Here is a 23355-nt window from a genome sequence, read left to right on the forward strand (position 1 = left end):
TCTACCAGTTCTGCACACTGAAGCCAGACGTGACTGAAGTGCTGTTGGGACTCACTTCATTCATCACAGAGACTCTCAGCTGGACTGCTTGGAGCACTTAGCACCTGTGTTTGTTTTTTAAACGTTTAAGGGGCTTCACCCACTATGTGTTACTGCTGCTTGTTCTTTTCTGTTCATTATGGAAAGTAAAGACGTTCCCACCTCCACCCACTGCTGCTGAGAGTGAACTCTTAGGTGTGATCTTATTGTGGTCATGTGAACCATACCTCGTAACTGTCAGTGTTGCAGTGAACAGGATATTCTGAAGCCACAGTGACTAGCAACTAAACAAACATTTATACCAGGACCAGTGTCACAGTTCTCTATGGAGGACGAAAGGTGACAAATAAATAAATAAATAAATGTACAGCCTAAAAGTAGAAATTCATGAACAAATACATAAATATTCGACATAAAATAGTTTTTATTTATTTATTTATGGATTAATTTATTTATGCATTTAAATTTTATTTTTTTGTGGATTTATTTATTTATGGATTTAAGAATTAATTTATTTGTGGATTTATGGATTTAAAGATTTATTTATTTATGGATTTATTCCTCAAGTCCATGTTAATGAAGTGGGCGGGGACTATTGCAGTTCTAACGAGCTATTGGTCGAGGGAGGTGTGGATGAGCTGCAAGGCGGACAAGACATAACTAAGTGATCCTTAATCCTTACAAAATGGCACGTGGAAATTTGTCCCAGGTCCTGCGAGAAATCGCAGATGAGCTGGATAAGCGTAAGTTTCGCGTTTTTAATTATTTTTGCTGATTATCAAAATGTATTTATACCGAAGAACGAAACCGTTATGCTCTTTAATGAAATAATGTCCTCGTGTTCTAACTGCCCCTCTCCTTGCAACGTCAACATCTGCAGCAACCTCAGTCGCAGCCGATCTGAACCAGTGTATGTTTAGCGTTTTCATTCTTTTCTATCGATTATTAAAATGCAGTTTTACCCAGGAACGCCATAGTTGTACTGTTGTTTAGTTAAATAATGGCCTCATCCTTCTCCTTGCAGCAACCATACCATCTGCAGCGGCTCAGTCAAGCACAGGTTCAGCTCAACATATACAGTTAATGCGAAACGTGTCCTAATAGTATTCAGCTGTTGCCGCTAGTTCTTAGCCTAGCTAATTGCAGATTAAGTTAGCAACGACACCACTAGCTAGAAAGCACATTTACATGATTGGAATGACAAAAACTCACAAATACATTTGTTGTGCCCAGAGGTGGGCAGTAACGAAGTACATTTACTTAAGTACTGTACTTAAGTACAGTTCTTGAGTATTTGTACTTTACTTAAGTTGATTTTTTTAAAAATACTTATGACTTTCACTTCACTACAGTTGAATAACAAATACAGTACTTATCACTCCACTACATTTCTGTCCAGCTCTCGTTACTCGTTACTTCCACATAACAACTCTCCTCCCCTCCCCCGATAGTATTTTCACAAGTGACAGCCTATCAGCAATCAAGGATGTGTCTGTGATGTGTAAAATCAAGTTGGTGTCGCTAGTCGTTCTTTTCCTAAATAACAGCAACATGAACGGAGACGGCGGTGATGGAGCATGCCAGGGTTGCCAACTTTTCAAGATCGCTTGGAGGGAGATTTGAACCTGGACTTGGTGCCGAGTGTAAATTGTTGATCGGGGGGGGTGGCGAACGTTACCGGGGCGGTGAAAAATGGACACAAATTAAGTAGCCTATTATATCGCGATCGCCGGTGGTTGATAGATATAGATCAGAGGTAAATAAACTAGATTTTTTTTCGGCGTGAGATATCGGAACTGTGGCGTGAGAGCGTGTGAGAACGGTCAAATGCGTGTGTCTCACGCTCAATGCGTGAGAGCTGGCAACCCTGGCATGCTCTTTTGCACCCATGGCCGTATCTCGACAAAATGTTCAGTTTTCTGAACGGATGAATCATTCCTATCGTTTTAAATGCATGCTTTGTTTGCCAAAAACAAACTATATCACTGCATACAAAAATTCACCGTCCCACCTGAGGAAGTATATTACGGTATGCAGCCTAAATGTTTTGTTAAGTGACTATGTAGTCAGAGGAGCTTTGCAGTAAGGCTAGTGAAATGACTTTGCCTGCTCACTCCACTGCTAGGTCTGCTAGGATCACTATAAATAATGTTAACATTATATTGGCAAGTAATTCAAACTACGGAAACATCAATAAGGGAAACCGTGTGGGTTAATTGAATCTTGTCAAATAATGTTTCTATTCTAATGTCAGTGTAGAATTAATGTCAATAATTCTAATGTGGCTGTGATTTCTAGTTTGAAAAGAGTTTGTTAGCATGTTGGGTGGCATGGAGTTGGCGGGCTTTAGCCATACTGCAAAAGGTTGTAGCAAGGTTAGACTACCAAGATGCCACACTGCTAATTTTACTTTGTCTTTGTTAATATTGACTGTAGCATAATGTTGTATTGGATGACTGAATACCTAACTAGCAAAGAGAGAAAACCATCATTTTATTATTGACTTTTAATATGGTAACATAATTTGCTTAAACAGGTTAGGCTAGGCTAATCAGTGAATTGTGGTTTTAGAAAATGTTTTTGTTCCTTAAACTAAAGTGTAGGTTAAACTTTTCTGCTACCACTACCTGAATGATGTACATCATTGGAATATGCCTTATGGATTATTATCAAAGACTGTATGATTATTATGCCCAAAGAGGATTTGGTAGGATGTATAATACTTTTAAACTATAACTTTTTTACAAATGTGACGGAAGGTGTACTTTAATACTAAAGTATTTTTAAAAGCAAGTACTTCAGTACTTTCACTTAAGTAAGATTTTGAACATGCAACTTTCACTTGTATCGGAGTAGCATTTGACCAGTGGTATCTGTACTTTGACTCAAGTAATGAAATTGAGTACTTCGTCCGCCTCTGGTTGTGCCACTATAGCGGAAGTTGCCAGACTGTTTCGGCCATATACAGTTGTGATCAAATTTATTCAACCCCCAATGCTGCGAAGGGTTTTATGGAATTCAGTGCACATTTGTAATTGTGTTCATAATGAAATCTTACAAGGACTTGTTAAAGAACTAAATGCAACTAAGATAGCATCAATTTTTTTTGTCATAAAGTATTAAATGGCCTTTTTGTGATTTCTTCATTGACACAATTATTCAACCCCTTTACGACTACCACTCCTAAGAACAGAGGTTCATTCCAGTGTTTTCCATCAGGTATTGAATACATCTGTGGATGTCAACGAGCAGCAACCAAGCATGATAAGCACCAATTAGGCAGATTTAAAAGGACTGTGATACTCAGCTCCTTCTAGACATCTACTGGTGTGTTTCCAAGCATGGTGAAGGCAAGAGAATGGTCCCAGAAGACAAGAGAAGAGGTTATTGCTCTTCACAAGAATGGCAATGGATATAAAAAGATTGCGAAGTTGTTAAATATTCCAAGAGACACTATCGGAAGTATCATTCGCAAGTTCAAGTTAAAGGGCACAGTGGAAACGTTACCTGGTCGTGGCAGAAAGAAGATCCTGACCGCGACTGCTGTGCGCTACCTGAAGCGTAATGTGGAGAAAAATCCCCGCGTGACTGCTAAGGAACTGAAAAAAGACCTGTCAGATGTGGGCACTGAAGTTTCAGCTCAGACAATAAGGCGCGCACTGCATAACGAAGACCTCCATGCCAGAACGCCCAGACGCACCCCCTTGCTGACTCCAAAGAACAAGAAAAGTCGACTGCAGTATGCCAAAAGTCATGTGGACAAGCCACAAAGGTTTTGGGACAGTGTACTGTGGTCAGATGAAACTAAATTAGAACTGTTTGGGACAATGGACCAGCGCTATGTTTGGAGAAGGAAGAACCAGGCTTATGAACAAAAGAACACCTTGCCTACTGTGAAGCATGGCGGGGGGTCAATTATGCTTTGGGGCTGTTTTGCTTCTAATGGTACAGGAAAGCTTCAACGTGTGCAGGGTACCATGAATTCCCTTCAGTACTAGGAGATCTTGGAGGAAAATGTGATGGAGTCAGTCACAAACCTGCGGCTTGGGAGACGTTGGACCTTCCAACAGGACAATGATCCGAAGCACACATCCAAGTCCACTAGAGCATGGTTGAACATGAAAGGCTGGAACATTCTAGAGTGGCCATCGCAATCACCAGACTTAAATCCAATTGAGAACCTCTGGTGGGACCTAAAGAAGGCAGTTGCAGTGCGCAAGCCTAAGAATGTGACTGAACTGGAGGCTTTTGCCCATGAAGAATGGGCTAAGATACCCATAGGTCGCTGCAAGACACTTGTGGCAAGCTATGCTTCACGCTTGAAAGCTGTCATAACTGGAAAAGGATGTTGTACTAAGTACTAAAAAATAATGTCACTAGGGGGTTGAATAAAACTGATAATGATGTGAGCACAGTAAAGACATTTGTGGTTATTCCATCATAAATATTATGTTATGTTTGTCTAATTTATAAGTGCCTCTTTGATATAATTGTAAATAAGATGACTGAAATGATCAAAATCAATGTCAAACTGGCCAAAACACTTTATTTCAGTGGGGGTTGAATAAATTTGATCACAACTGTAAAGGAAGACCGCTGTCCAAGCGTCAAACGTTTGGACAATTAAGACATACGTTCTGCTGTCTGTCGGACAAAAATGCAGAATCTGTTCCTACTCGTCAGCTGAAACGGCGACTGAGCACATTTGGTTTAGGGGAGAAGCGCGTTACCTTTCGAGGTGAGTGACCTGTGTTTATGATACAGAAAATTTAAATAGTTTGTTCTTTAGTGTGTTAAGAATCTTGAATAATTATTTTTGATAACATTGCAGTTTTGAGAAACTTTCTAATTATTAATAATTGTTTTTTATAAGGCAACCATAAAAGTCCAGATGAATTCAAAAGGTTCCTTTTGGAGGCGTATCCCAAACTGAGACAGGGTGGTGGATTTGAGCTCTTGAGAATTGCTGGTACAACTAAAAGTAGGCAACTGAGTATCATACCTTGTCCCAGGGAAGGATATGATGTGAATTATTTAAAGGATCCACAGACTCAAATAGGTCACGCTACAGTATTCATTCGCCCACTACAGAGGAATCTTGATATGAACAATGTAAGTAACTCAGTTCGACAGAAATTTGTCTTTACTTTTTTCTATTGTTTTAAACAATGTATGTTGATCCTTAGGAACCTGAGGCAGAGATTTGTGAAGAGGTAGCTGGACCACCTCAAGAATGCATGACATGTGGTGCTGAATTTCCCTTTGCAACAATCAAGTTTCACAGTGATGAGTGCCTAAGGTAATTTACAGTGGAATTTAAAATACATTGTGAAAAGCTGGATACACCATTTACATCTTTAGAAAATGAGACAACTGAAACCTTTTGAGTTTTAGATATTGGTTGTAGTTAGTGTGATTGGTTTGTGCTCTGGTTATTTGAAATGAACTCCACTACTTGTTATTCCTTTAGAGGAAACTTCTGCACCTTCATAGTGGCTGAATATAATTTATGAGGGTTTTCTTTTTACCCTAACAGTCAATAACTAGTTTAATTTAAATATTTGCATGTAAGGAAGTCACAGGATAGTGAGCAGGTAGTGTGTGAGGGAGGCCCAGAAAGTCCATGCTCCAGCACCAGTGAGGGGAGACCCAGACAGTCCAGCTCCAGCACCAGTGAGGGGAGACCCAGACAGTCCAGCTCCAGCACCAGTGAGGGGAGACCCAGACAGTCCAGCTCCAGCACCAGTGAGGGGAGACCCCTGAGAAGCTCAGGACAGCCTGAAACTGACAACAGTATCAACTTGGTGCCATCTCAGGGCAATGAACTATATTCACACATTATTGATTTGGACAGCATTGAGGAGAGGGAACCGGATGGTCTGTACACCTGCATAATATACTTATTTTTATGTCGGTAGTTGGAGCCTGTAACAAATAATCTTTATTATTTACAGATTGGAAAAATGAGCCAAATCCAGCATATGCTGCAAAGAAATTCAGAGACAGCCTGTTACAAAAATACGAAACTGGAAAACCACTACATCTTCAAATGGATCTCAGAGATACTCCAGCAGACAGGGAGAGGGCAATCCTGTCTTTTTATAAGATGGCTAATATTGATTGGGCTTGCCCATTGTCTTGCACACTCAAGGGTAATGTTGACAAAGACTTCGGAATAAGTGTACTTGATGGACATAAAAATGCTTTCTTATATATCTGGTTATGTATGAAATTTTTTTTTATGCTTTTTAGGTGATCCAGCTATTGGAGATGGGGTGATGCGCCATTTCTTTGAAACCATTATGTCTAAAATTCAACATGGTTTTGAAATAAACTTTAGTAAGTCATGGTATCTTTGTATGCACTTTAAAGGGAAATGTATAGAGAGAATCAGTGCACATTTGTTGCAACCTCTCTCCTGTCTTTTTAAATGATTTGACAATCTGAGGGCATCTCAAAAAGCAGTGTTCTTTTCGTCCAGCATATTTTGCTTCTTACTGTGCTGTTTAAAGGAAATGTTATTGCTGTTTTAATGTCCCTAAAGTAAATGCTAATGTATATTAATATACATAACAGGCTATCAATCAGCTTTTTTGCCTTAATGCAGTGATCATTTAACAGGGAAAGAGAATGTTAGTCAAATGTTTTAAAATATGTTTTTGATTAACAAAGCAATCTTCTTTGAAGTGCCAGGAGGAACATTTCTATTTGAAGGTGAAAAAGACCATCTGATTCCATCAACATCTCAACTTCTTTTTGAGAGCGATTTCTTTCTTGTTGCTGGCCGAATGATGGGTCACTCATTCCTCCATGAAGGGCCAACCTTTGCTGGACTAAGCCCAGCAATTATACATGTGTTGTTTGGTGGGTCGCCAGAAACGACCACAATTGAGATTGCAGACTGTGCTGACACTGATGTCCGTGACCTAATCAGTATGGTATGTTCCTTTTAGATACTGTTTTACAAGGATGATTGTACAATTCCACTTGCATATTTATGTATGAACAAATTATAACATTATATTTTAGCTTGAGAGTTCAAAGGAACTTGCAGCAGAAGACAAAACAAAAATCACTGAGCTAGCAGTGTCCTGGGACTTACCGGCGTTGACATCACAAAACAGAATGTGGCTACATGACAAACTTCTCTATCATGCAGTGAGTTGTCTGTCCTCTTATTGTGTGTCTAGGTGGTAGAGGCAAGTAAGACACATGAGTCTCCTCATTGTTATCAATATTCAATTTTTGCAGGTCATTGGGAGGACATGGAAGCAAGTGAAGCAGTTAAGGCGTGGCTTAAAAGAAACTCTGATCTGGCCCTTGCTGACTGAGTGAAAGGATACAATCCCTTTTCTTTTTCCACGGTCCTCTGACATGCAGTTCACTCCTGAGGTAAATGTGGGTCTTAGAATAAACCTGTTTATAGATGGATGTTTTAAAGTTCATTAACCTGTTCTATTAGATGATCCTAGAAAAAGTCAATTGGCCAGTACACAATGAAGACAGCGAGGTTGACCTGGAGGACCAGTGTAGGCTTACTGAATTTCTTCGCAGATTCATTGAGAATAGTAAGTGAATTTTGTGTATTGATTATTGAATAAGGGAAGTTAATTATAGATTCACATTTTATAATTTTCATTGTTATTCATTTGAAGAGTTTTTATATGCAGGCTCCTCAAACATCCTGCATGTTCTTCTGCGATTCTGGGTGGGCTGGAGCATGCTGCCAAGATACCTTGATGTGGAATGTACCTTCCCCAAGTCCAACACATGCTTTCATCTGCTAAAACTACCCGGCCACTATAAAGAATACCTGGCCTTTGAAAAGGACTTGCTCGCAGCAGTCTGGAGCACGGACAGTGGATTTGGCCTGATCTGAGACTTTTAATTAAAATCAATAGGAGTTATGAGATATTAATCATTAATTAATATCTGATTAATCCAAATAAAATGTGTTCTGTTCGTTAACATTTATGCATTTGGACAAGAATTGCACTTACCAGCTAGAACGTGAATAATAATAATAATATTCTTTTGTTACTCTTTATGGACAAGTCAGATTGTGCAGTACATTTGTTTATTGCAGTGTGTCTGGAAAAACTCAAACATGCAGTATTATTTTATACAGTGAAGTTGTTGATCTTAAATGTAACATTCAATAAAAATTCTGCTGAAATACAATGTTAGACTGATGAGAATCCAAACAACTAAAAGTGAGTGCAGGAGCTCATTAGGTACATCGTGTCAGAAAATGTTGGGAACAAATTAGGATTGTATTTCCTCTATTAAATTGACTGTTTCTAAATAAATGTCAAGTGCACATGACAATGGGCCTTCTGGAGTTGGCAGTCTTTCAAGTTCCTGCTCGGTAAGTGGCCGTTGGAGCTGAACCTCTGGAATCTCAAGCCCTGGTTGATGGTGACTGTAAGACCCTGTCCAGTCAACTCCATACTCCGTGCTGTTAACCTAAAATTGATGAAGTTGTTCAAGTTGAAGGACCAATATATGTGGTGATTATATAGCAAGCTGTTAAAAGAACCATACAACCTAATCAAATTAGTTTCCACAGAAATATTAATAAAACAATTAATATGTAGGTAGAGCCAATATCATGCATTAATCTATGTAATTTATACAGCTGTGAATTATACAACATTGAATTCAACTCAACAATTCTTAGTAATAAATGTGCATTTAGGACAATGATGAAGACAAACGTATTTTAAAATTAACCTGTGCAGGGTCTTGTACTTCCACATGTTTATGAAGTGCCCAGAGCTGCAAAGGAGATTGGTTACGCTCTGTGCGCAGTCTATGGTGATTCCAGGAGTCCTTAAAAAACTGAAGGTGTCTCTGAATTAGTGGGAGAAAGCACCAGTGCAGTGCAAAAAGATGAACATCCTCATCTGGATTCAGAAGACCTTCTCTCTCAAGGTTTGTGAAGATTGTGTAAAACAGATCCAACACTCCAGAATAAACGTCCCTCCACAACCTCTCAATTCTTAAACAAGAAAAAAATAGCAAAAGATACAATGAAATATTAGATTCCTCCAGAAAGTTTTTGAGCTCTAGTGTAGATTGTGAAGATACTAATGCATTAATTCCTGTGATTTTTAAGACATGGTTATGGCATAGAGGTCTCCGTTATGTATCAGGGCTCAAGTACAGTGTTCATGAATGAGCAAATACTAACATACCTTTGATTGTGGACACTTCTACCAGTATTAAATGAATTCCGGTTTTGTCCTCTGTTGGCAATCATGAAATGTGCCACATCAACATGCTCCCCTCCTTTGTCTGACCTCACACGAGATCAGTGTTGTATAAAGTATTCGAGACCCATACTTGAGTAAAAGTACAAGTACTCTATCAAAACATTTACTTGAGTAGAAGTTGAAGTGTTCTTTAAAAACTTTACTTAAGTAGAAGTACAAAAGTATTCAGCATTTTTTGTACTTGAGTATTGCAAGTAGTTTAGTCTAAAATTTATTACTCAAGTACTGAAAGTAAAAAGTACAAGTATTGTGTTTTGAATTAATTAAAGAAAGCCATCAAAGTTTGATTATCAATTGTTTTTATATATCACTTACAAATCAAATATGTCAAAGATCACAAATACAAGTGTTCTGTATGTACTTAAAAAACTGGGGTTAACACTTCGTACACAAAAAACAGATAACCTATGTGTCACAGTAGGGAGGCCGGGTCGCCACCAGATGGCGCAGGCCACAGCTCGCACTGCCTCACCACACACGCCCCCGAGCACCAGACCACTCCCTCGGTCCCAGTCACCACATTACTAACACCTGTCAGTAATTATGTTGTGCACCTTTTATACCCCGCAGGTCGTTCGGTCCAGTGCTGCACATTGCCCCGTCAGAGCTCTACACTGGACCTTTCTGGCTTCTCTTGTAGCTTGTACCTTGTTTCGGTTATTGAAGCTTTTCTGTTTGCATGTTGAACAGCATGGATAATAAAGACCATTCTGTACAACCCTCGCCTTCGGCCGCCTCTGTTCCCGCGTCACACTATGTCCCGCTACGTTGTAGGTTTGACGCAAAAGTACAAATTCGCCATAATTTAGCTGAGAAAACGAGGTGTATTTTGGACGTAAAATCCGTCCGTCGGATTCTAATGGTGAGCTTACTGCCCTGCGTTTACCCCCATGCCCTTACCCTATAAAAACACTACACTATAAAATGGGCACATGATTAGTCAGCACGTCGCCTTTATTGCCAGCTAATGTTAAGTGAATTCTGCAGCACACCATGAACATAATTAGGTTAGTTAGCTAAGATATCTAACCTAACTAGTGCTTACTGCGCTCTTCTGCTGTTACCAAACACGGTACCATCTCTTTTAATGAGATAAAAAGCGAATTATTTGCAATAATTTCGAATATATGTGTATTTGTATAAATATGTAAATGAAGCTGAAGGTGCTGGAAAATACTGAAAATGGACCTTCAAAGTGCCGTACAAGTGCATGAATTCCACCTTGTAACTTCACACGCACAAAAATCGAGAGGTGCACGACCTCGCGACGCGACAGCGCGCGTGGTTAACGCGCATGGGCGGAGCCACCGCGATTGCGTCATTTTTGCCGCGCGGACCCTTGCCGCAGTAACAGCGTGTCAAGTGAACCTAGATTACGAAGCTCAAGTGTTCAGTGAAGGCAGCAGCAGAGTTAACGAGACGCGACCGGAGCATGCGCAGTTTTCATAAGACAGCCTGATCGCTTGACCCGGTGACAGCGCCAGCTAACATGTTTATAATTGTAACGAGTAACTATACAGCACGTAAAAAATATATCGGAGTAAAAGTATTAAACTGATGGAAAATATGTAGTGAAGTAAAAGTGGAAGTAGGAGAAAAAAATAATACTCCAGTAAAGTACAGATACAGCATTTTAGTACTTAAGTACAGTAGCGAAGTAGTTCTACTTCGTTACTATACAACTCTGCACGAGATGGCACACCATAGATGCTTACAGCTTCTAAAAAACTGGTCAAGACCGTGGAGGCTCTGTTGTTAGTAGCTGCTTTCAGGTACACTATGAGCCTGCTGTAGCCATCTACACCACCATGAACAACAATACGCCATCTAAAATAAAAAAACTGAATGTTAATACTTTGTCTTAATCCAAATGTAGTTGTATAAGCCATTATTGTTGTACACAAAATATAACCGTAACTTTTACTGTACCTTTTTTTATTGAGCTTTTCACTGAACAACACTGTTTATGTACTGTCAGTCTCCACTGAGAAACCTTCATGTAATACTTCTCTATTGAATTTTCATAGCAGTTAATTGTGAAATGTATTATGACACAGACTTACCGAATCAACTTATGATTTCCATTTATATGCCATAGACTGTTAGGTCCTGGCACATTATATCTTCTGCGCCTCCGTGGATTAAGACGGAGGGTGCGGAAAGCCACTCCGTGCTCATCTACACGCCGCATTGCATCTTGAACTCGCTGTCCTACAAAGGAAGAACAATAAAAAACAACTTTGAACAAGTGCAGTCATACCCATATAAAATCAAAATCATTTGAAATAATAAAAAAGGGTGAAGGCAGGTGAGTTAGGCCATACAAGCTAGGTGATGTTAAATACTATTTCTAATACTCTGGGCCAAATTGTACTTGAGAGGTTGAAAATTATCTGACTGGTCTAAAGTTGATGTTCATTTCAGCTGAAATAAGACAGATGTTTTAAACATTTTATAAACATTTTATATTTATATATTTGTCAAAACAAATGAAATAGTAGTAGTTACTTACTCTGTATGTAGATCCCTCGGGCATTAAGATGTCCAACCATGAGTTTGTATCCTGAATTTGGATGATGAAGAAGAATGTCTCTCACCATGGCATCAAGGTCATTGTCATCCACCGACGAGTACAGATCACCGACTCTGTACAATTTATAAGCACGTTTATCCTAGCATGCATCCCTAAACACGATAGTTGAATCGAAGAGCTGCTACTACGGGTGCGTTTAAAGCAGAACACGTAGCCTAGTTATCTAGACAATGTAATAAGCTAGTTAGCCAATTACCTTAATCCATTCTGTGCCATCCTGCGACGAATGATTCTTTCAGAGACCCCAAACACAGACGCTATTTGACCCGATGTAAGGCCCATATGGACATATGCCACTATTGTCTGCAATGGGAGCAAAAAGGCAGGGCGAACTGGACCACCCACGTTACCTGTCGCAGACACGGACTCGTGTTGAATTTGGTGAGCAACTTGCTGCAGGTTGTCCAAAATTGACAGGTCAATATCAATCTCTTCCCCAAGTTCCGACAACTCTAAAACTATTCCTTCAATCCTAAATGAACAATCATCAAAGTGCCCACTGTCCAACTCTTCGGCTATTAATCTTATTTCCACAGCAACTCTTCTCCTCATTTCTGCCATGACTACAAGGCAGGAGTAATCGAACACACAGCTTTCACCAAGATTACTCAATAGCGTATTGATTTAGTCTACTTCATTAGCATATTGGAGAAGGAAATCCATAAATAAATAAATCCTTAAATCCAGAAATAAATAAATTCTTAAATCAATAAATCCATAAAAAAATAAATCCTTAAATCCAGAAATAAATAAATTCTTAAATCCATAAATAAATAAATACTGTTTTAAGTCGAACATTTATGCATTTATTTATTGATTTCTACTTTTATCCTGTATATTTATTTATTTATTTATTTATTTGTCACCTTTCGTCCTCCATAGTTCTCACCCTGCAATGCAGAAGCCTTTTCAGTTTTATTCTATTGTCAGACTTTAACTTGGTTCTGTTTTTCTACAAAATCAAATTGTAGGTGGAAAATTGTAATCAGTGTTACTGTCATTTTGGGAATTTGGGAATGTTTTTTCCATTATTTATTTTACTGTTTGCTTACATCATACTTATTGAAGACAAGATAGTTTATACTGGCAGTACAATCAAGTTTATTCAAGAATGAACAGGAAAGATCAGGTCCTGATCTCTCATGACAAATGACCACAAGGATATAAATGTCCATTTAAATAACATTCCCATTTAACTCTGCATAAAGCTACTCAAACGTGGCCATTGGAGAGCAGGTCTCAGGCCTTTCCTGGAGTACCACAACTCCTCAGTAACTTTCAGCTTGTTCCATAAAGATTCTTGTATCAAGGAATGTGTACTTTCAGAATCTAAAGTGACTTCTTGGAGATGCTCATGCACAAGCAGAGAGCTTATAAGATAAGATAAGAAGTCTTTATTGTCTTTCTGAAGACAGAAATTCATCTTTGACATGGCTTTACAGATCACAAATATACACAAAATCACAACAAAAATCCATCTTATACAATATACCACTTATAAAGGTTAACTGTAAAAAATTTCAAGTCTCACCAACTAAAAACATCTTAGTGACCCGTTGCACATATTTTTTTAGTTGGTCTAATTTAAGCTCTGCAAATTGCAAATTTTAAGTTCTGCTGACAACTACAGAATTCAGTCTAATTAAAGAAAATAAGTTGAGCCAACAAAATTTTATATATTAACCTAATACACCTAGTGAGTCCAACAAAATGTTTTATGTTGTTCCAGCTACAATTGTTTAGTTCGGGTAATTATTCCTTAGTATCCAAGTTGCCTGAACTATACATTTTATGCTTTATAAAGTAAATTCAAAATATACAGAAAATAATTAAGTAATTGTGCATTTTATTTGCATGTCAAAAAGTAAACATAAAATATTACCAAACAGGCATATGAGAGCTGCTTTATAATTGTAATAAAAATTGAAACGTCGTCGAGTCAGGAGGACAAGAATGAGCCATGACACCATTGTTAGCTCAATGCTAATTTATTAGCAATACGAACGGCAAAAACCACACTGGTTCTAAGGGAGGGGGACACTAACACGCATACAACACACATCCAGGGAAACGGGAGAACTGACCGCGGAGCTGTATGTGGTTGGAAAAAGTATCTAAAAAAAGTACTTAATTAGAAATCGATTGGGCTTCAGCAAATGCTTAATTACTACGCAGATCTAGCTAGCTAGGTAGCTAACGTTAGTCCGCATGCTAACAGTTTGCCGACGTGAGGTAAAGTTAAATTCCAAACGGACAGTTAACGCATTAATTGGTAGCTTGTCCTTGCCAACCACAACAGTATTAACACTAACATTACTAAACTCATAGCAAAGTTAAACACTGAAAAACAACTTGTTGGCTTAGCTCTAGTTTTGATAACTATACTTTTGGAAAATATGTTGAAATACGACCTAGTTCAAAATTCAAACTCAACAAACATCACCAAGTTAGCTGTGTTAGCTTAGTAAAGATCCACATTTGCTTCACTCAGTGAACGTTTAAAGTCCTCTAGATAAATGGTGAAACGCTGGGTCTTCATTTTAGTTTTGGTGCCCCTTACCAAAAAAAAGTATACTTAAAGTTTATTTTTTAAGTAAACTTAAAGTATACTTGGGAAATATACTTATGTAGTAAGTATACTAATATCAATGTACTAATAGTATACTGGTAAGTTTACTAATTCAATACTTCTTGGGACTAAATTGGCCCACTTTTTAGTTTATAAAAGTATACTTTTAAGTATACTTTAAGTGTAAGAATAGTAAACTTTGAGTACACAACTAGTTTACATTTAGGTTTTATTTTGTACTACAACTATACTAAAAGTAAACTTACAGGTATACTGTTAGTTTACTAGTTATATACTTCTAGTCTAGTTTTTAGTTTATGAAAGTACACTGTTAAGTATACTTTAAGTGTAAGAATAGTAAACTTTGAGTACACAACTAGTTTACATTTAGGTTTTATTTTGTACTACAACTATACTAAAAGTAAACTTACAGGTATACTGTTAGTTTACTAGTTATATACTTCTAGTCTAGTTTTTAGTTTATGAAAGTACACTGTTAAGTATACTTTAAGTGTAAGAATAGTAAACTTTGAGTACACAACTAGTTTACATTTAGGTTTTATTTTGTACTACAACTATACTAAAAGTAAACTTACAGGTATACTGTTAGTTTACTAGTTATATACTTCTAGTCTAGTTTTTAGTTTATGAAAGTACACTGTTAAGTATACTTTAAGTGTAAGAATAGTAAACTTTGAGTACACAACTAGTTTACATTTAGGTTTTATTTTGTACTGTTAATATACTAAAAGTAAGCTTATTTGTATACTGCTAGTTTACTAAGAGTATTCTTAAAAGTGTACTTTCATACACTTAAAAGTGGGATATAAGTATATAACTAGTAAACTAACAGTATACAAATAAGCTTACTTTTGAACTTAACATAATAATTATAGTTTACTACTTATATGTTTTAAGTATACAATAATTTCAATTTAGTTTCAATTTTTTACACTTTAAATATACCTTTAACTGTACTTTAAGTAGACTTACCAGTGGATTACATACATAAAAATAAACAAGACATACTCATGATTAAGAACATATTTCTTTATATATCAAAATGTAACAAATAAATATAACAAATAACAATGGATGCCAAATTAAGAACATAATTCAAATTAACACCAGTTTAGGACAAGACAGAAGGAACCACAGAGGCAGAGGAACCACAAATCCAACCAAAAAAATTTTCACATGGTCTTCTTTGCAGTGACTTGACTTGTATAGCTTTCGTTGTTGCATTTTTTTCTTATAATGCGTCTCACATCTTGGACGCTGATGTCAGGAAACTTTGACAGGGCATGGCCTGGGACACACAGAAACAAAACAAAAAAACCTCATTACTTTCTATCACACCATGATCAACATCCAGAGTTAACATAATAAAACAGTCAAAGCAGTATGTCTCTACAATGTGAAATTCAGTTTTATCAGGCAAGTATGAGGACTAATGCAATTGGCAAAATTACTACGTTTACCTACAAATAATTGAAAATGTCCTTTAAAGGTCTTCCTTCACATAAATTAAAGTTCATTTTTAGGTTCTTTTGTTTGCAGCAATGTTTTTTGCCACATTCACAAATATAAACTGATGATCCCAGATTACAGTTACATACAGAGAGATTTAACTCAACATTGAATCATTGTTTGGAACTTTCCATTTTTGTTCCATGTGCGAGGTGACAGTAACTAAATCATGGTCACTTCCAAAATGAAACATTCCAGTCATTTTGTTAAAAACTATACAAACATAATGTGTAGAAATTTATTTTAGAATAAAATGTAATTTTATTTAAATGCAGTTACCTATTATAGCATCAAGTTTTGTGTTATCAAGTTGTGGCTTTGATTCCATGTCCTTGTGTGCCCCTGATTGTCTCCCTGTCAAACTAGAATGAGACAGTGTTTCCCTGCCATAGACAAGCACAGCAAGGTCACCGATGTAGACTGACGGATTCGTAGTACGCAGAGAGTTAAGCTGTCGTCTAGGGACTTTGACATCAGAGCCTGGCAAAAGAAAGACCTGCAGAACAATTGAGTGATCAGTTAGTTTGCAATTGGTCATACATAGTTGTTACACACCAAAGTAATGATAAAATAACAACATATTCTCTGAGAAATCTATGCAGTATGTAAACCCAGCTGCCACTTTATTAGATACACCTCCTTGTATCTCATTGTCCATTTTATCAGCAGTAGTGACCATATAGGAGTACTTTGTAGTTCTCCAATTACAGACTGTAGTTCATCTGTTTCTCTGTATACTGTTAGACCCTTTCACCCCTCATGGTTCTTCAGTGGTCAGGACCCCCACTGCACCACCACAAAGCAATAGGGGGTGCAAAATGCTACTGTGCCATGCAGGGGACAACCTGATGAAGACACTACACTCTGGGTACATACCATATCATCAGACACTGCTTGGGTAGAAACACATCCAGAAACTGCTGAGTTTACAGATGTTGTGGGTGTTGAGCAGATGGATGCAGGAGTTGAGGGTTGAACTGCAAGTTTTTCAGTTATGTCTTTTAAATTTGCAACTACCACAGGAAGCTCTGTTAAGAGAATGAACATATAAATCATTATAAAGGTGAAAGTTCAAGTCTCATGACTGCATGTTGAGGCAATTTCCAAACATCAGGACAGTCACTTTAAAAGAAGAAATAAACATTCAAAAGATAAGGCGAGTGAGAACAGATGGATTTTTTAGATTCTCGTGAAACTTAGGGGGACCTCTATGAACCCTGAAGTTAATGTATTGAAGTTAAGTGTTGATGGACAGAAGGACCAACCGAAACTGCCATTCTTACGCTCTGCCTTCCAGCGAGGCTTATATATTTTTCATGTTTCTGTACTGCAGTTTATGAGTCCACATCGTTTCAGTGTGATCTGGTAAGGGTTGCGACATTCATTTATGTTGATTTATTTTGCTACATTGTGATGTTGCATACAAATGGGGTACTGATTTAATTTAATTATTTCAAATAAAAAATATCACCTCTCAAGGCATCTAGTATCTCTTTAGCGTTGCCTTCTTTCAGCCTCTTGTTCTCCCTTTTAAGCTCCTTTATTTTCTGCTGCGCCTTACTCCAGTTCCTAGGCGTTAAGTCCTCATCTGATGAGTCCTCTTTTTCGGTAGATAACTACACCAAAAGAAAATCATCATCATTTTCATTAGCATATAATTATAAAGTCATTAGGGAGTGTTGTGTTTAGAATGAGCCTTTATATATATATATATATATAGTGATGGGATGCAATGTTGTATTGTATGCATAAGATCTGTTCTACAGACATTCAGCTCTCTGGCTTTAAATGGGTTCGGAACCAATATTAGGAGCGGCTCATTTTCCAACAGTGTAGCACCACTATGTTTCTACAGTAGCCCAGAACGGACAAACCACACACTGGCTGTAAAGAGTGCCTTTCGTGCTTTTATGTTGAAGTGGAAGCTGGAATTTGTCGCGCTATAGCACCGGCTGGAAGATGTGGCAAATACAGAATCCTTCTCAGAATTTCAGACTGTAGTGCATATTTATAGGTACGAGTTCACATAAAATTGCTGGTGGCATATCTTGATAGCTTAAATCTCCTTATCCCCAAATCTCTGAATTTTCCTCTTCCACCTTAAAGAAGCTTATTAGGAAGCTTATTTTCTTATCAGGAAATTAAAAGAAAGTACCAGCATTAAAAGAATAATTAGGATGTTTGCTGGTGTAAGCCAGTTTATCAGTGAGGTAGCAGTGATTATTAAACTAAGTCTAACCTAAATTAACATTAAAAACACAATTAAATGTGTAAAACACTGAGTTACTACGGTGTACTATGATATGAGCATGCTCAGTAGGATACATTGTTAGAAGACAGGTGATGGAGGTTACAACATAAAAGAAGGATTATACTTTTTATTTAGTACAAGAAAAATCAAGAAAGGGTGAATGCTTGCCACCAAAACAAGCGAAAACATGTAAAAGTGAAATGAAATCAGGACAGGTGATTGGAAAGGGAGGGGTGGGTAAGTGGGGTTTTGCTATGGGTCACACACTGCTCCTTTAAACACATAACTTAAACTCCAAACTGTGTAAATAATTTACCTCTAAATATGCTTGCTTTGCCATCAACTCCTTCTTCAGTTTTTCAATTATTTGATCTGATGCCTCTTTTGAAGTGCTGGGTGCCTTTTTGCTCTTTTGCTGTAAAAAAAAAACATTTAAAGTTTTTCAATAGCATGGGTGTATTATTAGAATCAGCTATACTACAGATAGGTCTGATTTCTACAGTTTACCAAAATAATCAGTTTGCAATCAGGGAACTTTGTCTTTACGTAACTATCTTTAGTCACTTTGGTCTCCCAAAAAATAATATGCAGTGTATGTTCCTATTCACCAGGCTTTCAGACACTCAGCGAAAGACAATCACATACCATTTACCCAAATTGGCCCTGATAGTGAGACAAAGATATTGTTAAATGATCAGTACAGGATTTACAAAAACAATAACATTTTTACTAAACATCAGCTTAGGGAAGTACCTAAGTGAAAATGTTTGGGCAAAACAAAAAATAAAAATAAGGAAACCACCAAGTACTCAAACAGCCATGCCAGCAATGACACTCATCAGTGAAGGTTTAAAAGGTTTTGATGATGCAAAATGTGTCTTTGTCTGAAATTGTGAAATATTTCCATACCACTGACATGATTGCTGGAGTTATGGTATAGGCAGATAATCACTTGATTTCTTTATTGAAAAACAGTCAAATTTTTAAGATGTTTGACAGTGATTACAATTTAATGATGAACAGTTCTGTCCCACTCTTAATGGAAAAAAGTGAAACAATTTGAAGTAATATGAATTAGTGCAAATTTTAAACATTGAGGCAATGTGGACTGCTTTTCTAAGTGGGCTACATTCATGTCTGACAAAAATTCAGGATTTATTTCTTAAAAAACAATTCCATTTTGTGGCGAAGAGATTAAGTGTAGTCACAAAAATGTGTGGAAAGATAATTTGCTTTTCAGTTTTGGTTTTTCACACATAAATAAACAGTATGGATTGTCAGTCATTGATGTCACCCCACCACATCGCTATGGTGCGAACTGCAGACTGAGGGACGGAAGTGATTTTCCACATCTATGGTTCAAAAAAAAAAAGTAAAATGTGCTTATTTTTTGTCAATGTGACTTTTCATCACATTGAAAATTGTCCTCCGCATTTAAGCGGCACCAGCGAGAATACAGGAGGGAGGAACTTTCTCTCGTTGCGTTTCAAAAGAGAAAACAGATGTCACTCAGTTTTCAATGGAAACAAATTCCAACGTTCATTTACAGTGATGTCTACCGTTCATGACACAATGTGCACTAATTCACGTTCAAGTTATTAAAAAATGTGTTGCGTTCAGTTCAACATTCACGAAAAAATGAATGATTCAATGAACGCGTTCTTTTGAACTCGTTCACGCACAACACTGTGAATAGTGAATTTACTCGAGTTTCTCTTTTAACAACTTCCGCCCTGTCCTGCCTCTCTTCTTCGCGCAACTCATTTGGGACGTAGATTTGACTTATTACTGCCTCTTTGTTATTACCTTTTGGGAAGAAAAAATATCGAGATATATATCGTATATCGCCATTCAGCTAAAAAATATCGAGATATTATTTTTGCTCCATATCGCCCAGCCTTAATGCCATCTTTTCCCTTATGTCTATCCAACAACATTTAAATCCAGACAGAGGCAGTAAGTGAAGAACACAGTGGAGGAGATGGAGGTGAGGAGTCTGTGCTGCACTAGTTTAGAGGATATCAGGAGAGAAAGATACAATCAGAACATCACAGTAGATGTTAGACGTGATGTTGGTGTGATGAAGAGAGATTTGAACTGAACTGAAAAATGAGCTGCTATTGAGCAGCAGATATAAGGACCTCCAAGAAAACAAACCACAACATACAGAAGTGTTGAGCTACAACTTGTGTGTTGGCGGTTGGTGGACCTCGAATCCGAGGAGCTCCACAACGTCTGTGGTTTGGTTTTCTTTTACTGTCCTGTGGATTAACCAGCAACACAAACTCAACTCCGCCCCTTTCGTCATTAACGTTACGGTTTTAAATCTATCACCAGTGTTCACCCACAGATCAACAGTTCACTGTTCAATACTCACTTTTATCGCATGAGGGTGAAGTCAGCTTTTTATTCCTGTTGTTCCTTTCCACCTTAAATATTGTGGCAGTTAGCCAAAATTTTGGCTTCTGCTGCACTATTTAAGGTGGAACAGGAAAACTGGTGTATGAGCTGCTTCACCCTCGTGTGGTCGGTAGGAGTGAGTATTGTATAGTGAACAGTTGATTTGTGGGTGATGTGACAGGTCACTGTTCATTGTGGTATCTTGGTTAAATTGATTTAAATTTAAATAAATGACCTAAACTCCCCTAAAGGGCAGTCATGGTGTAGTGGTAAGGAACCCTGCTCCCTGGGTTTGTGGGTTTGATTCCCAGCTAGGCCATGACTGAAGTGCCCTTGAGCAAGGCACTTAACCCCTACTGCTCCCTGGGTGCCAGGGCTAAGGCTGCCCACCGCTTTGGGCACGTGTGTACTCACAGCCCCCCTAGTGTTCGTTCACTGGTGTGTATGTGTGTGTTTCACTGCACGGATGGGTTAAATCATGCATCACCAGACAGAAATGGTTTTGACGTTGTGTGCGCAATGCATTGTGGGCAACGTAGTGTCCGCATGAGAATAGTTAACATACTGGCTAGTTAATAACATACTGGCTTCCGCACGACGTTACCCGTGATGAATTGCAGCAGAGCGGGGTAGGCATAGCACATATAAGAACGTATAGTGATTTCTAGCTTGTAGTTGTCATGTCTGGCTCCGCCCCCTTCTAGTCTCATTGTTTTTATGTTTTCCTTGTTCTTGTCACGCCACTCTGTTTCAGCTGTTCCGTGTTAGCTCGTCTTAGTTTTACAAGTGTGTGTGTGTATATTGCCTATGTCCAGACTATACCTTCGGGGATCATTGTCGTTTCTTTATTTCCTAGTTGGATGTGCACGGTATTCACGCCTTATCTGTGATTCGTGGTTTTGATTAGCTTCGTGTTTGTGTATGGTTAAAGTCTCTGTTCCATTTTCAGGTTCGTAGTGTTTTAGGTTTTCAGTTCATGTTCACTACAGTTCATCAGTTCACTACTGATGTAGCTCCTCGTTTAGGAACTAAATCATTCACAGTGTGAGCACTGCTGCTCTCTCCGCTGTTGGCCATGTTTATTTTGCGCGCTGCACGCACAACCTGCGTCCTTGCGTCATAATGTCGCGATATAGCGAAATCCTATCGAATAAAGAAATGTACTGGTATTTTTGTGAACGATATTATATCGCCCACCCCTAGATGGCATTTAATTCTACTGTTCCTTAACTGTATGAATGTAATTACCTGTTTTACTGGTATTTCGTCTGCCTCTTCCACATCCCTCATCCACCTGCTGTTTGGCTTGGTCTTCCTCTTGAGTGACTGGTTCCAGATGTCCACACCCTTTATGAATTCCTCTCTCTTATGGCAAAGGTCACTGTAGTTGTCTGTGTGAAAAAGTTTTGTGTACACTGAGCAAAATAAAATGCCAAATGGGTCATCAAGCTATGTGTGATCTCTGCACTCTCCCTAACATACTCATTGGTGGCAACCTAACACACTACACTTCCCTGCAAACACAGTTATGATGTGACAACATTGTAACAATCTATTGCTTTAGTGCCCACAATGTTGAAATGTCATTTCTCAGAAGGTTGTCACAATGTTGTAACAACGTAGTGGTAATGCTGTCACTACGCTATCATAACCTTATAGAATTCTTCATACGTACCATATCTGCATGGAACTCTAAGTTGCCAGTAAGTAGTCATAATACCATAAGACATTGTGACAACCTTGTTCGGACAATATAAAAAAGCACCACCTTTTGACAATATTGTAGCAACGTTTGTTTCGTGCACTGGTCAATTTTGAGATTTAGGATTATTTTTGCTTCAATAACATGGACTCTTTCAGACTATGTGAAAGAAAACGTTGAAAGCACACATTTAAGTGTTTATTTTACTACACTTTATCTACTTTGTCTTTTCTCATACACTGAGTCAGAAATCTCTACTTCAGTAGCACTTAGAACATAACTTTCCAGTTTTATTCTTATTTTTACTGTGAAGGTTTTTAAAGAGAGCTTTGCTCAGGGTGAAACTCTTAAGCTAGCATACCACACCCAGCACTATGTGACTACACTACATTAGCGACCTCCACATAGAAAACTGGTTAGTAAATATGAATTTGCTGTCCTTACAAATAATAAAACGTCAACTGGCCAAAAGCAACGTACAATGTTGGATATGTAACGTCTGATAATGTTTAACTTTGAGGACGAGCGTTTTTAAAATCTGTTTCTCACTGTTGACCGGAACACCGGAGTTTTCAAACCTTACGGCGCCAAAAGTCTCTGTAAAAGTCTCTGTCGACGTAGCCCAATTCAAATACAGAACTTAGAAAGTTACTTACCACTGAGCATTAACACCTTTGCAGGAAAAAAGGCTGAACCATCTTTCTTTTTTCTGCCTTTGTTCCACTTTACATTTATCCATCCATCTTCATCATCGAGTCTGGGGCACTGTGTGATCATTTCTGAAGATGTACATTGCTGGTCTTCAGTACTCATCCAATCAGTTTTCCCAACTTCCACGGTCTTGTCCTTAAAGTAATATATGGCAAATGCCATTGTGACACAATACTGTTATACTGCGGTCGTCTGTTTTATATTGTTCGTATATGCTAACGGCAGAAGATGCTCAACGGTCTAATCAGCGCGCGAACAGATCAAATGGCCTGCTCTCGCGAGATA

General features: G+C 38.0%; 2 protein-coding genes and 1 long non-coding RNA gene across 3 annotated transcripts; 1 reads left to right on the forward strand and 2 right to left on the reverse strand.

Annotated features, from left to right (window-relative positions):
* Positions 1-5165: 5165 nt before the first annotated feature.
* On the forward strand, positions 5166-7421 carry LOC143526957 (uncharacterized). The gene is made up of 7 exons (XM_077021800.1): positions 5166-5338; positions 5612-5916; positions 5994-6191; positions 6292-6378; positions 6727-6977; positions 7069-7197; positions 7291-7421. The coding sequence occupies exons 1-7, from the start codon at positions 5277-5279 to the stop codon at positions 7372-7374; spliced, it is 1116 nt and encodes a 371-aa protein (XP_076877915.1). The 5' UTR covers positions 5166-5276; the 3' UTR covers positions 7375-7421.
* A 3975-nt stretch (positions 7422-11396) lies between these two features.
* Positions 11397-12146, reverse strand: LOC143526964 (uncharacterized). Its single transcript, XR_013134007.1, has 3 exons — positions 12104-12146; positions 11827-11960; positions 11397-11525 (listed from the first exon to the last, which is right to left on the reverse strand). It is a non-coding gene; the product is annotated as an uncharacterized LOC143526964 (long non-coding RNA).
* A 3365-nt stretch (positions 12147-15511) lies between these two features.
* Positions 15512-23232, reverse strand: LOC143512649 (BEN domain-containing protein 6-like). The gene is made up of 7 exons (XM_077003225.1): positions 23016-23232; positions 21906-22048; positions 18574-18672; positions 17478-17622; positions 16883-17034; positions 16286-16502; positions 15512-15785 (listed from the first exon to the last, which is right to left on the reverse strand). Exons 1-7 carry the CDS (start codon positions 23230-23232, stop codon positions 15670-15672), a joined length of 1089 nt encoding a protein of 362 aa, XP_076859340.1. The 3' UTR covers positions 15512-15669.
* Positions 23233-23355: the final 123 nt, after the last annotated feature.

This window comes from Brachyhypopomus gauderio, chromosome 1 (genome assembly GCF_052324685.1).
Source record: "Brachyhypopomus gauderio isolate BG-103 chromosome 1, BGAUD_0.2, whole genome shotgun sequence".
Taxonomy (NCBI): Eukaryota; Metazoa; Chordata; class Actinopteri; order Gymnotiformes; family Hypopomidae; genus Brachyhypopomus; species Brachyhypopomus gauderio.

Excerpts from the sequence above, each read along its gene's own strand:
- LOC143526957 (XM_077021800.1), top strand. The coding sequence starts at position 5,277 with ATGACATGTGGTGCTGAATTTCCCTTTGCAACAATCAAGTTTCACAGT. Across the intron at positions 5,917-5,993 it reads TGAGGAGAGGGAACCGGATG|ATTGGAAAAATGAGCCAAAT; the intron begins GTCTGTACACCT and ends TATTATTTACAG. Across the intron at positions 6,192-6,291 it reads ATTGTCTTGCACACTCAAGG|GTGATCCAGCTATTGGAGAT; the intron begins GTAATGTTGACA and ends TATGCTTTTTAG.
- LOC143512649 (XM_077003225.1), bottom strand. The coding sequence starts at position 23,232 with ATGGCATTTGCCATATATTACTTTAAGGACAAGACCGTGGAAGTTGGG. Across the intron at positions 17,035-17,477 it reads GATACTAGATGCCTTGAGAG|AGCTTCCTGTGGTAGTTGCA; the intron begins GTGATATTTTTT and ends TTCTCTTAACAG. Across the intron at positions 15,786-16,285 it reads AAAACTTGATGCTATAATAG|GCCATGCCCTGTCAAAGTTT; the intron begins GTAACTGCATTT and ends TGTGTGTCCCAG.